General features: G+C 34.5%; 2 protein-coding genes across 7 annotated transcripts; both read left to right on the forward strand.

Annotated features, from left to right (window-relative positions):
* Positions 1–4,557: 4,557 nt before the first annotated feature.
* On the forward strand, positions 4,558–5,074 carry LOC116129921 (glutaredoxin-C1-like). Its single transcript, XM_031415669.1, has one exon. The coding sequence runs from the start codon at positions 4,654–4,656 to the stop codon at positions 5,026–5,028; it is 375 nt and encodes a 124-aa protein (XP_031271529.1). The 5' UTR covers positions 4,558–4,653; the 3' UTR covers positions 5,029–5,074.
* Positions 5,075–7,786: 2,712 nt separating this feature from the next.
* LOC116129887 (membrane-anchored ubiquitin-fold protein 4) lies at positions 7,787–14,522 on the forward strand. 6 transcript variants are annotated; one of them, XM_031415622.1, is made up of 4 exons: positions 7,787–7,934; positions 8,480–8,725; positions 13,685–13,855; positions 14,028–14,522. In XM_031415622.1, exons 2-4 carry the CDS (start codon positions 8,596–8,598, stop codon positions 14,081–14,083), a joined length of 357 nt encoding a protein of 118 aa, XP_031271482.1. In that variant the 5' UTR covers positions 7,787–7,934; positions 8,480–8,595; the 3' UTR covers positions 14,084–14,522. The 6 variants fall into 6 exon arrangements, with proteins under 6 accessions (XP_031271482.1, XP_031271478.1, XP_031271483.1 ...); XM_031415618.1 differs by having other exon boundaries at positions 7,836–8,015; XM_031415623.1 differs by lacking the exon at positions 7,787–7,934 and adding an exon at positions 8,151–8,378.
* Positions 14,523–14,586: the final 64 nt, after the last annotated feature.

The following is a 14,586-nucleotide window of genomic DNA, read 5'->3' on the forward strand; positions in this document are numbered from 1 at the left end:
TAGTGAATATGTCTCATCAAAGTCAATTCCAGGTCTCTACAAGAAACCTTAAGGCACTAGTCTGGCCTTATACCTAGCAATCTCATTTTTCTTATTTCGTTTCCTTGTGAATACTCACTTGTATCCTACAAGTTTCATGTTTTTAGGCGTTTGGACAATAGGTCCAAATACATTACGTTTTGCTAGGGAGTTTAATTCTGCTTGAATTGCCTCTTCCAATTTTGATCAATCATGTCTTTGTTGACATTCATCAACGAAACGTAACTCAAACTCATCATTCATATTTTTAGTAGCTATTGCGTATGAAAATATGTTATCGACTATAGTTGTTTTACAATTCTACAGTTCTTTACTATGAGCATAGTTTATAGAAATTTCTTTATTTTTATGTTCTTGCATTCCTTTAGGGATTTGTTCCTCTTCAAGGGTTTGTGTATGTTCAGGGACTATTAAATCTTCTGGAGTTAGTTTATAAGATGTGGAATTATCTATTATTCCAATATTGTCAACATTGACACCTATTTGGTTTTTGCCTTTCGTTTCCTAGGAATAGTATCCTTGGCTCCAACAGGCCTGTCACGCTTCGAGCGTGTAACTTATGAATTGATCGCTGCCTATATAGATTATTCATTGGTAACATCAATCCTTGCTGGTGTATTGACAATAGGAATGTATAATCTCGTTATTTTTGCTGCATCTGTAAACGCATCAGGCATTTGGTTGGCAATATTTTGCAAATGTGTTATTCTTTGCACTGATTGAGATGTGCGAGGATCTAAATGAGACATAGAATTCATTTTCCATAAAATTTTAGGCCTTACTTCAGGAGGCTTCACCTTTTTCCCTAAAGATGAGAATATTGTCTCATCAAAATGGTCATCCGCAAAACGTGCGATAAACAGATTGCCCGTCAAGGGCTTAAGATATTTGATGATAGATGGTGAGTCATGGCCAACATATATTCCCAAACAACATTGATGTCCCATTTTGGTACGTTGAGGGGGTGCAACTGGAACCTGCACAGCACAACCAAAGTTCTTAAATGGGATATACTAGGTTGATGTCCAAATACAAGTTGTATTGAAGAATATTGATGATATGCAGTGGGTCTTAGACAAATTAACACCGCAACATGTAAAACAACATGAGCCTAGGCAGAAGTCGATAATTGCTTACGTAATAGCAAAATTCTTGCAATTAATTGGATACGCTTTATAAATGACTCTGCCATACCATTATGGGTATGTAAATGTGGTACTGGGTGCTCAACATCAATTCTCATTATTGAACAATAGTCATCAAATGTCTTTGAGGTAAACTCACCAGCATTGTCCAAATGGATTGCTTTAATTGGGTAATCTTGAAAGTGTGCCCGTAATATGATAATTTGTACCAGCAATCTAGCAAAGACAACATTATGGGTTGATAGTAGACAAACATGTGACCATCGTGCCGATGCGTCAATCAGTACCATAAAGTAGCGGAAAGATCCACTTGGTGGATGAATAGGTCCATATATGTCCCCATGAATTCTTTGTAAAAATGATGGGGATTCTAGACCAACTTTAGTGATGGATGGCTTAAGTGTCAATTTGCCTTCTAAGTAAGCAATACAAGCACTTTCATTAGGTGATAGAATCTTCAAGTTCTTTAATAGGTGCCCATGTGTGTTTTCTATGATCCTATGCATCATAGTAGATCCTGGATGACCAAGACGATCGTGTCAAATCTTAAAAAGTTCAGGATCAATGAACTTCTGATTCATAACTGCAAAGACTTTAACATTCTTCAAGAATGTGTAATATAACCCTGATGAGAAAGTGGAGAGTTTTTCTAATACATGCTTCTAGCATGAAATATTAGCATTGATGCATAAAAACTCTCCATCATTTCACTTAAAGTTTCAATGTAATATCCATCGAGTCGTATATATTTGAAAATAAGCAAATTTATTTTGGATTTGCTAGAATATAAAGCATTATGGATACTTAATTTAATTTCGCTTGATAACACAAGTATTGCTCTTCCAGAGTCCTCAATTATGTTTGCAGATCCTGATATAGTATTTATTTTAGCCCCAGTAAAGGTCAAACTTGAGAAATATTTTCTGTCTCGAAGGATGGTTGCATTGTTGCATTGTCTACTACACAAATGTCTCCACCATTACTGGATATCGATATCTCAATTTCGAAGTCCATCCTTAAAAAAAAAAAATTTATACTAGTAAGGATGTTTACAAAACTTCATCTTCATGATATGGAACTTCAAGTCCAATTTTTGTCTCTTTTTTACAAACTTCATGTTTGTAATTAGTATTTATAACTTCAAGTTTTAAAACGATATTTATTTACGGAACTCCAAGTTCATTTATCAAATATAATATGGAAGCACAATTGTTAACATTGGTTATCGAGAATATAATAAAAACAAATATGACCATAAAAGTTGTATTTAACAAGAATAAACATATCCGACCATGAAGGCGGTATTAAATATAATAAATAGATCCAGCTATAGAGGTATAATTTAACAATAATAAATAGATTTGACCATAAATGTGGAATTTAACAATATTACCTAGATCCGACCATAGAGGTAAAATTTAATAATAATAAATAAATTTGACCATAAAGATGAAATTTAATAATAATGAATAAATCTAGCCATAAAGGCAAAAACAAAAATTAAAGAACATATATAGGATCAAAGTATTTACTTTCAATAAGAGTGCAACGTTATATTTGTTAAGTTCTTCGTACTAGTAGAGTGTTGTGATTTTAGTGGTGCTATTTAGTAAAGGTGGTGGATGTCCACCAATTTTTTTTAACAACAGTTTGTTTATTTTTGGATTATTATTCCGATGGACTGGTGGTATTATCAGCTTGCCTCAACGTAAAAGGAAAAAGCAGATGAATATAAAGAGTGTAATTCATAAACTTTGAAAACATAAAAGCTGAAGAAATGATCACGCTTATTTAATCCCGTTTCCCAAAAATTAATCTAAAAACAAACCATGAATCTGCTCTCCTCAGCAAATCTTCCTGCATAAAATCTTAATCACACTGCCTGCAGTGTGGATTCTTAAGAGTTTGAACAAATTACTTTTGACCTTTTTTTCCTCTAGAAAACTTCTTTAATCATACTAATTTTATGATGAACTTTCTGATTTATAAAAATGAGCAGGGAAAATATTAAGCGTTATATTAAAGCAATGATTTTGTGAAAAGGAAGTATATAAACTATAAAGGAGTAGCTGTGTGTATTTTTTTTACGTGAGTGAGGTGAGATCGATATACGAGAGAGTAGGAAAAAAAAAAAAAAAAAAAATCCGACAGGCACAGGCTCAGTGACAGTATAAATCCAACCATATCAATTTCTTTTTCTTCGCAAATATAATCTGTCTATTTCAAACATGAACCTGCATATCCCTTCTCTTCATATCTGCAAAAAGAAGAAACTTTCTTTTTCTGTGGAATTAAGTAAAGGCAAGGAAAGGAGCATTCCGTACAAACTTATATATAACAATATTTTATACACTCATTTATTTCTAATTAATTAACAAATTAAAGCCAGCCTGTTTCTCATTGGACGTGCTGCATCTGCAAACATGAACCAGCATGTTCAAACTATACCATTCATCTGAATTTACAGTTCCAACTGAACAAATGGAGCTGAAAATATATTTGCTTTAATGAAAAAGAGAGATATAAGAGAATATGATTTGGGTTTTAGATACAGAATGGGCATATATGTGTTGTGTCAAATGGAGAGAGAGAAAATAAAATCTCGAAAGGAAGATGCCAAAGGGATAATCTTCAAAAACAAATAGCCCACATGTGAGTGAGATGTTCGTAATTAGTAACAAGTATTAGTGACAATATTCCTTCGGCTTTTAAAGAATTCCTAAAGATCAAACCGTCCAAATCCAAACGTTGATCGAGGATTCCATTTTTCTTATCAACATGGGATTGGGCGGGGACCCATTTACAAATTCGAACTCATCCATCAATATCATCATCTTCTTCAAACAAACATGACGTAATAGTTGATTGAAATTAAATTGCTAGGGGCGTTAGAGCTGAAAGGGTCCAAATAAAAGAAGCTAAAATGCGCATGAATGTCACGTCAAAAAAAGAAACAAAGGTTTGTGATGGCCACGTTTCTCCTTTAAACTTTATGATCATCTTGGCCCGACAACAAGGGTGGAGACAGCCGTCTATTTGCCATTAACTCTCTTCTGATAAAGCCTGTGCTACATGTTCATGTCTCTCCTCTCCCATTTTAATATAAATTTTACTTTATTCTTTTCTTACCTAAAAAGATATTTAAATCTATCAACAGGACAAACAACATAAGCTTGTGAGAAAATCTCTCTCTTCGGCATGCGCTGACGAGAGCTGCACAGAAGCCTTTTTTGTTTGTCTAAAAGAAAATAAATTAATTAAAAAATTTAGAGAACGGTGTTATTTACAAAAACACCCTTATATTAAAATATTAATAAAAAAAATCGGAGTCTCTTTATCGTATGGTCACCTCTATAAATACCAACCAAATCTCCCTTCATTTCTCACTAAGCTCACTCAAACTTCACCGACAAAAAAAACTTAAACTTTCTCCACATCTTTCTTGTTGAATCCACCTTTGCATTTTAAAATGCATTACCAAACCGAGTCATGGAGTTCGTATGTTCCACAGAGAACCGTTGGTGGCGACCCGTTGGAGCGCATAGAGCGGCTGGCCTCAGAGAATGCGGTGGTGATCTTTAGCATGAGCTCCTGCTGCATGTGCCACGCCATCAAGCGGCTGTTTTGCGGGATGGGTGTGAACCCGACTGTGCACGAGCTGGACGAGGACCCGAGAGGCAAAGAGATGGAGAAGGCTCTCATGAGGCTTCTGGGTGGTTCTTCTTCTGTTCCTGTTGTTTTCATTGGCGGGAAGCTGGTTGGTTCCATGGACAGAGTCATGGCCTCTCATATCAATGGCACTCTTGTGCCTCTTCTCAAAGAGGCTGGCGCTCTTTGGCTTTGATGATCCTCATGATTTATCTTCTCCAATAACACTTCCAAAAAACCCCCCCCAAAAAAAAAAAAAAAATGACTCGTATAGGAAACGACAGAGGAAGAGGAGTTGTATGTTTCGTGAATCTCCTCGTTTTGGATACACGAAGAACTAATGTCTGCGTTGATTAGATAATCTTTACTTTTTGTATGTCTTTTCTATTTTTATTTTCCTGAACATGTCAGTCTTCATTTTGCTTTCTGTTTTCTCTTGTCAATGTCTCCAGAAAGAAATGTAATTGCTCCCTCCTCTGTATCACCATAGATAGCAATGTTAAAGAAAAACTGTTCTCCATATATAAATCTCCTTCTCGCTTTGTTTCTTGCTAGCTACTTTAAATCTTTACTCCAGTTTAAAAATGTGATTATAAAAGTAGAATTACATCAATTGCATTTACTTCATTTTTTATTTATTTTTGGTTATTATTACTATAAGTTTCTCTAACTTGTACGTGCACAAGTTAAAAAGAAAAGAGAAAAAATAACAGTCCCTTTAACGGAGTTTACTTTTTTTATCATAAAGACAACCTACCTTGTTTTCAAGTGAAAAGAATTTTCTTTTTTACCAAACCAGACTGTGGACTACAGCGCTAGCCTTTATAAACTCAGTTTTTACCGTCGGTACGAATCAATTTCTGGTTTTTTCCCGGAAAATTCGCCGGCTTATGTTAATGTTTGTTCGGTGGATGTCGAGAGATACGGTTATGGAACTCCTCAGTCCTCATCACTACACTCTCTCCTTCATTTACATCCATCAAGAACAGTCAATTTTAAACTAGTCCAAGCTCATGTGTTGTCAACGGTCCTTGATTGAGTTTGAACCTTATTTGTGGTCTTTTCACCATCCGATTGACGTCCTGTCCGTACAGATGGGTCCGCCCCATTTGAATTTGACACGTGTGATTCTTGTTATGGCGTTGGTGACCCGGTGTAGGGACGTAGGAGAGAATTTCGAATAAAGGAATGTGGGACGGTTAATAAATAGTTATTTTATTCCCTGGAGTGGCCCCACCAATTACCTTCTCTTTGTTCTCCGATTTTGCTTCTCTCTCTTTGTGTATGATTCTTCTTGCCATACGTCTACATCAGCTTTGATTAATGGCCAAGTTCCGTACGTTATAGCCACGTCAGCTGATTTCTCAAACAATATCAAATACCTATCATCGACACATCATGAGATTTATTGAATCATATTAATATTCGACGTTGATTGATTTTTTATTTTATTTTATTTAAATAAATGAGGTTTATTAATACCAATTAAAGAATGGTTTAAGTTAATTAAACTTTGGATAAACATTTGTTAATACATGTGATTAACGCCTAAGCTTATCTTGGACATGATTCTGTTTTGTAAATTATCATTCTGAAAGTTATAAGCAGAATCAATGAAAAGAAAATTCAATTATTCTTTCATTTTAATTATGTAGTTAATTATTTGTTAATCTTGTTTAAGGGAGGTGTCGTTGCTGCTTAGTTGCCAAGTATACCGCCCTTAAAGTTTCCAAAAGACCCAAAAAAAAAAGAAGATTTGAAGAATTAGAATATTCTCGTAATTTTATTATATCAAATAAACCAAAACCGAAAGTCTATGCATCTTTGACATTCTGAATGTTGAATCTAAGAAGAAATAATATAAAAATAATGTTGATAAAATTAAGAGTATATCTATTGATATATACAAGCATCTTATAGTTCAAAAGTTTAATGTGATATTAACTCGTTTTTTATATGGTATTCGAGATAATACAATTTAAATTAAATTAAACTTTTTTTAAGTCTTCACCTTAATAAGATAACTATATGGCATCGCAATTATTCTGTAGTGCATCTATAAAAATTAATTAAAGATTAAAATAAAAATAAGAAAAGATTATTCTTTTTACATTTGCAATTCTATCCATCAATCAAGTATCGATATATGCATTAGATCGTAAAACATGTTAGTTACAAATGAGATATAAAATATGATTAATTAATTTTGAGACGATGCAAACTCGATTCTTTTAAATTAAACACAAATTTAGAGAAGGAAATAAATTGAAATAAAATATGCAGAGAATATATATGAAAGTGAAATGTAATTTAAAATATGAGAAGAGGTGGTTCAATAGAGATGTGTCTAGGTAACATGAGGGCCCAGAAACAGTGAGCCTTTTGGGCCAGAGGCCCAATTGAATTGGCCATTTGCTTCTAATTTTTCTTTGAATGCAAATACGGGCGGGCAGTTCATGATGCCGGCTAACTCAATTGATTAAGATTACGTTTTAAAAATTAAAGCAAAAACTGAGAAACAAAATAATTTACAATCAGATGGTTTTTATTAAACAAGATTAGCACTAAGTAATTAGAAAATCAAGGCATTTGTCTCTGTGTACACGCGGTGGCACTTTAACCATTTTAACAGAGCATCTACCGACCACTAGATTTCTCCCCATTAATTTTGGTCAAACTCTTTTGTCACCTACTGTTAGCAATTTCAAAACACCCAATATTTGATCGCCACGTAGCATGAGAGACACGCGTGGTCTCGTAAGTGGTAGATGTCCATGTTGACGCAGTGTACTCGGCAACAGAGAAACAAAACGCTTCTATTACAATGTCATTTACCGACAAAACAACTGCACTAAGTGGTGAGTTTCTCGACTATTTACTGACAAGATTCGGTCCGAAATCTCACTCGCACTCTCTTTCTTTAAACTCGATAAAAACAAAACAAAAAATAAATTCTAAAAACAGAATAAATTTAGATAAATAAATAAAAAAGAGGAAAAAATATGTAAACGTAGTCTCCTGCTAATATAAACACGCACACGGAACACGATAAAAAACAAATTAAACAAAGTAAGCAAAGCGTCAGGATCGGGGTGTAGCCGTGTAAGTAATTTAGGGTTTCTTTCAGATTCACCACTTAAAAACCCTTTGATTCTCTTCCTCATTCTGTATTTTCTTCTAAAGGTAACTTTTTTTTATTTTGTTTAGCTCAGTAGTTGTTAAACAGTTTCATTTTTTTTTTTTTTTTGTTTTTGTTTTTTAAATGTTGTGTTTTGATGCTAATTGGTTTTAGCCGTTGTGTTTTTGCTGTTTTATCACGATTAACTATTTGGTGGTTGGTTTGTTAGTTGGTTGTAGGTGGTATTTGAGTTGAATTGGTGGTTGTTCAGTATCCCGTTTTCTTTGCTTAAGTTTTAACTTAAAGTCGTCGGTTTGAGATTGTGGTTTCTACTTAGTTTGTCGCGTTTTATTTGAACCAAACAGTCTATTGTTTTCTCTAATTTGGAGTTCGTTGGTGAATTTCCTGATTAGTGAAGAAGTGTTTTGGTATACCAGAGTATTTTATGATGACATGAAAGTTTTTTTTTTGTTTGTTTTAGTTTCTTGCATTTTAATGGTAAACAAACTGGGTGCTGGCATGATTGCAGATTTTGGTTGAATTGAATAGGGATTCTTGTGGTGGATTGTTTGCTGATTCTTTTGAAGTGAAAGGTCGTGGACAGGGTTCTTGTTGAGGGTTTTGTATTGGTAGTAAAGTGGTGAAATGCCGGAGGACGACCTGTTGGAGCTGAAGTTTCGGTTGTATGATGGATCCGATATTGGTCCATTTCGTTATTCGCCAACCTCGACAGTGGCCATGCTGAAAGAAAGAATATTTTCAGAGTGGCCAAAAGGTTAGGAATTCAACATTGTGTTTGATGGTTCCATGAAATTAATTTTAATTGTAGGTTTCTATTGCATTCTAATATGTGTCCCTTTGCTGGATGAAATTTTCACATGATGGGTAATCATTAGGCTATATTCTTTTGGCATATTTGGCTACTTGATATGGGCATAGGGAGGTCGATCAAGAACTTTATCTGTTTTATTTATTTATTTGATTGTGTGTGTATTTGTTGACTAGGTTACATGACGCTTGTGATGCAGGGGGTGGGGGATTTGCATAATTGGAAATCTATTTAGTAGTTTGTAATGTAACAGTTTTGTATTATTGATGAAATATTTGCAAACTTTTTGTGCTCCTCGACTAGACAATAACATGCCTTTTAAGAAAGTTGTGTGACTGGTAATGCTTATCTGCTCTTATTTTACACGCCTTTCAGTCATCCAATGGATCAAAAACTTAGGCCTAAAAGTGAATATTGAGATTGAGAATAAGAAATTTTTGTTTCAGGTTTGCTTTAAATGGGGTTTTCTCTGTAACAGCCATGCATTATCATGTCCACTCTTTCAAACTTGACGATCAATCTCTTTACCTGTCCTTATGTACATATTTTCCCAGATTTCTCCTGAGTGGCATTGCCTTGTCTTTAGTTCCACATGATGAAGCCATCAGAGCTGTTTAACTTTTATCTTAACCTCTGATGGAACCATCCATGCTTCCCGTGGATTAATTACTTCAAATATTTTCCTTCTGGCTAACTCTAGGATGGAAAACCCATGCTTCCCGTGGATTAATTACTTCAAATATTTTCTTTTGGCCACTCTACCTATGATATCTTTTTCACCTTAACCAGACACCATTTTAACGATTAAAAGAATTTTTAACCTGTGTGCATCTTGCTATTTTCATGTGGTGCTTATTGAGACGATGCAAACTCGATTCTTTTACATTAAACACAAATTTAGAGAAGGAAATAAATTGAAATAAAATATGCAGAGAATATATATGAAAGTGAAATGTAATTTAAAATATGAGAAGAGGTGGTTCAATAGAGATGTGTTTAGGTAACATGAGGGCCCAGAAACAGTGAGCCGTTTGGGCCGGAGGCCCAATTGAATTGGCCATTTGCTTCTAATTTTTTTTTGAATGCAAATACGGGCAGTTCATGATGCCGGCTAACTCAATTGAATAAGATTACGTTTTAAAAATTAGAGCAAAAACTGAGAAACAAAATAATTTACAATCAAATGGTTTTTATTAAACAAGATTAGCACTAAGTAATTACAAAATCAAGGCGATTGTCTCTGTGTACACGCGGTGGCACTTGAACCATTTTAACAGAGCATCTACCGACCTCTAGATTTCTCCCCATTAATTTTGGTCAAACTCTTTTGTCACCTACTGTTAGCCATTTCAAAACAACCAATATTTGATCGCCACGTAGCATGGGAGACACGCGTGGTCTCGTAAGTGGTGGATGTCCATGTTGACGCAGTGTACTCGGCAACAGAGAAACAAAACGCTTCTATTACAATGTCATTTACCGACAAAACAACTGCACTAAGTGGTGAGTTTCTCGGCTATTTACTGACAAGATTCGGTCCGAAATCTCACTCGCACTCTCTTTCTTTAAACTCGATAAAAACAAAACAAAAAATAAATTCTAAAAACAGAATAAATTTAGATAAATAAATAAAAAAGAGGAAAAAAAATGTAAACCTTTCCTGCTAATATAAACACGCACACGGAACACGATAAAAACCAAATAAAACAAAGTAAGCAAAGCGTCAGGATCGGGGTGTAACCGTGTAAGTAATTTAGGGTTTCTTTCAGATTCACCACTTAAAAACCTTTTGATTCTCTTCCTCATTCTGTGTTTTCTTCTAAAGGTAACTTTTTTTTATTTTGTTTAGCTCAGTAGTTGTTAAACAGTTTCATTTTTTTTTTTTTTTTGTTTTTGTTTTTTAAATGTTGTGTTTTGATGCTAATTGGTTTTAGCCGTTGTGTTTTTGCTGTTTTATCACGATTAACTATTTGGTGGTTGGTTTGTTAGTTGGTTGAAGGTGGTATTTGAGTTGAATTGGTTGTTGGTCAGTATCCCGTTTTCTTTGCTTAAGTTTTAACTTAAAGTCGTCGGTTTGAGATTGTGGTTTCTACTTAGTTTGTCGCGTTTTATTTGAACCAAACAGTCTATTGTTTTCTCTAAATTGGAGTTCGTTGGTGAATTTCCTGATTAGTGAAGAAGTGTTTTGGTATACCAGTGTATTTTGTGATGACATGAAAGTTTTTTTTTTGTTTGTCTTAGTTTCTTGCATTTTAATGGTAAACAAACTGGGTGCTGACATGATTGCAGATTTTGGTTGAATTGAATAGGGATTCTTGTGGTGGATTGTTTGCTGATTCTTTTGAAGTGAAAGGTCGTGGACAGGGTTCTTGTTGAGGGTTTTGTATTGGTAGTAAAGTGGTGAAATGCCGGAGGACGACCTGTTGGAGCTGAAGTTTCGGTTGTATGATGGATCCGATATTGGTCCATTTCGTTATTCGCCAACCTCGACAGTGGCCATGCTGAAAGAAAGAATATTTTCAGAGTGGCCAAAAGGTTAGGAATTCAACATTGTGTTTGATGGTTCCATGAAATTAATTTTAATTGTAGGTTTCTATTGCATTCTAATATGTGCCCCTTTACTGGATGAAATTTTCACATGATGGGTAATCATTAGGCTATATTCTTTTGGCATATTTGCCTACTTGATATGGGCATAGGGAGGTCGATCAAGAACTTTGTCTGTTTTATTTATTTATTTGATTGTGTGTGTATTTGTTGACTAGGTTACATGACGCTTGTGGTGCAGGGGGTGGGGGATTTGCATAATTGGAAATCTATTTAGTAGTTTGTAATGTAACAGTTTTGTATTATTGATGAAATATTTGCAAACTTTTTGTGCTCCTCGATTAGACAATAACATGCCTTTTAAGGAAGTTGTGTGACTGGTAATGCTTATCTGCTCTTATTTTACATGCCTTTCTGTCATCCAATGGATCAAAAACTTAGGCCTAAAAGTTAATATTGGGATTGAGAATAAGAAATTTTTGTTGCAGGTTTGCTTTAAATGGGGTTTTCTTTGTAACAGCCATGCATTATCATGTCCACTCTTTCAAACTTGACGATCAATCTCTTTACCTGTCCTTATGTACATATTTTACCAGATTTCTCCTGAGTGGCATTGCCTTGTCTTTAGTTCCACATGATGAAGCCATCAGAGCTGTTTAACTTTTATCTTAACCTCTGATGGAACCATCCATGCTTCCCGTGGATTAATTACTTCAAATATTGTCCTTCTGGCCACTCTTACCTATGATATCTTTTTCACCTTAACCAGACACCATTTTAAATCGATTAAAAAGAATTTTTAACCTGTGTGCATCTTGCTATTTTCATGTGGTGCTATAATGCTGTTGCTTTGTGTACTTCGTAGATGCAATAATTTGTTCAAACAATCTTAGATTTCTAATTTATAATGTGAATTGCATAATGCTGAAGACACCATAGGGACATGCAAATGGGTATTTAATGTATAGTTACAGTTTTCTTTCCATTTATTTTTTATGGTTGCATTGCTTATTCTACATGAAAAAAGTTTAATTCTGGATTCTGTTTCTATGTTCACTTTTTTTGGACTAAATGAATGTGTAAATGAACTCATAATCATTATTTATTCTCGTAATGCACTGGCAAACTGAATGTCCTTGCTACCCTTAGATTGTTATGTCATTTTTACAAAGTAGAATTCAGTCAACCCTTTTACATAGCGTATATGAATGATCTTTCCTTTTTGTGATAACAACTATAAATGTTTTCCATCTACGACTGCAAGGTCTATTTCATGTTCATTTTATAGTTGATTTGGAGTTACTGGGATACATGGAAAATGTTAATTTTCTAGTTGAGAGTCTTGAGACCTTGTTTTCAAGGTTCTGGAAGGGAGCTTTTGAGTTCTGTGTAATTAGCAGCGCCTTACACATGCCTCTGTTCTTGCCTTCTTAGATGCATTTACTTTTCTTTTTGGTGGGTCTAATCCCCTTTGATGATATTTGGCTCTTTGGCATCTTATAAGGTTTGTTCACCTTTTGTTTTAAGTTATGGGCCAGTTGATTAAGAATTTGATTGCCTTCATAGTTTGAGTTGGTCATTTGGGGCATTACAACCTTGTGTACCCTGTCCATAAACAGGGTATGGTTTTGATTATGCTGAAGTTTCCTTTCTAATTGGTGCAGTTAACTTCAAGGGCCATCTTGTTGGATGAGTTGATTTGCCTCATATAGCATAAACAGAGTGATCATGGTTTGATGGGTAGGCTAGAGTCTAAATTAATCCTGTATTGCTTTGATGCCACCTCAGGGATGCCTTGATCGAATGGTGATTAGGCTAACTTTTATATCAATTTACTATCTCGTTACACAACTTTGAGATTATGCTTTGTAAAACAGCATTTTAAGATTTACAAACCACAACTAGAGGGTTTAAACCTAAGTAAGTATGTCTGCTAATAACAGTTTGATAAGATAATTTCAGGTCTTTGATTTATATTACTTCCAATACTTCTTGAAACACTCAATTATTTTGATCTTGCAACCCTATTATCATGTTTTTCACCACATTCCAATCTCTCTATTTTTTTTTTTTTTAAAAAAAAAAAAAACTATTTGAATTTATCTTGCCATGCCATAACGAACTCCTTGCACTGATGATTTTTGGCTTTTTTTTTTCATTTAGAACATAATGTAGCCCGTCCATGATCTGATTTATGCTTTTTGGCTTTTAATAATCCTATTTGCAAGCAAGAGTAATAGATTAGCTTTTGAAGCAATAGTGATACTGATTTTTCTCACTTTAATTTCCATCCGTTTCTGGTTGCTGATTATTGATTTTTGTTTTCTAAGATGGGTTTAATGTTCTGATTTTTATTAGACAAGAAGTTTGTACCCAAGGCAGCCAATGATATCAAGTTAATTAATGCCGGAAAAATTTTGGAAAACAATAAGACTGTTGGCCAGTGTAGAGCACCGTTCGGTGACCTTCCAAAAGGGACTATCACGATGCATGTTGTTGTGCAGCCACCCTTAACAAAAGCAAAAACCGGTAATTCTGTGTATTCATTGTGCTAATGGTCCTGCCAATTAAATTTTTGTTTCACTGCTTGTATTTCTGCATTGTGCCATTCAGAATATTGCATGAGCCATTTGCAAATTTAAATCCTGAGATAGTCTTGTGTATTTATTGTGCCAATGGTCCTTTTTATTTGTCTATACAGAAAAGAAAGTGGATGAAGCCCCAAAGAAACATCTTTGCTCATGTTCCATATTGTAAGAGAGTTGCTGTTTATTAAGGGCCAAGCTTTTGAGGTGACCTTGGGATTTTCTGGGATCGCCTTGGCCACGGAAATGAGTAGCTGGAAACACAATAATTTGTAAAACAATGTCATCCCTTGTCGTTATGTGTTTGTCCAAGGGCATTCCTGTGTAACAGTGCATGATGGTGATCATGTATTTGCGTTTTGTAAAGTGGGTGTTTGATGTATTTGGTAGCTGTAATTCATTTTTTATTTTTATTTTACAAGGCTTTTGAGTACGATATTCAGAAGGGTTTGTTGCAGTGTTTATTGTAAGTTCTGATCTGCCCATACCATGTTGACAAAAACATTTTCTAAATGGTACAATCTTCTGGCAAATATGCCATGGTGCTTCTTCGAATGTGGATTGAAGATCCATTAGACTTAATTTGTAAAACAAAAAAGTTACTATTGGTTGATCAATTGCAGTTTAGTGTTGAATGGTTTATGATGTAAAGTAGAAATTACTGCCTACTCAGAT

This window comes from Pistacia vera, unplaced genomic scaffold, assembly GCF_008641045.1.
Source record: "Pistacia vera cultivar Batoury unplaced genomic scaffold, PisVer_v2 Contig214, whole genome shotgun sequence".
NCBI classification, from domain to species: Eukaryota; Viridiplantae; Streptophyta; class Magnoliopsida; order Sapindales; family Anacardiaceae; genus Pistacia; species Pistacia vera.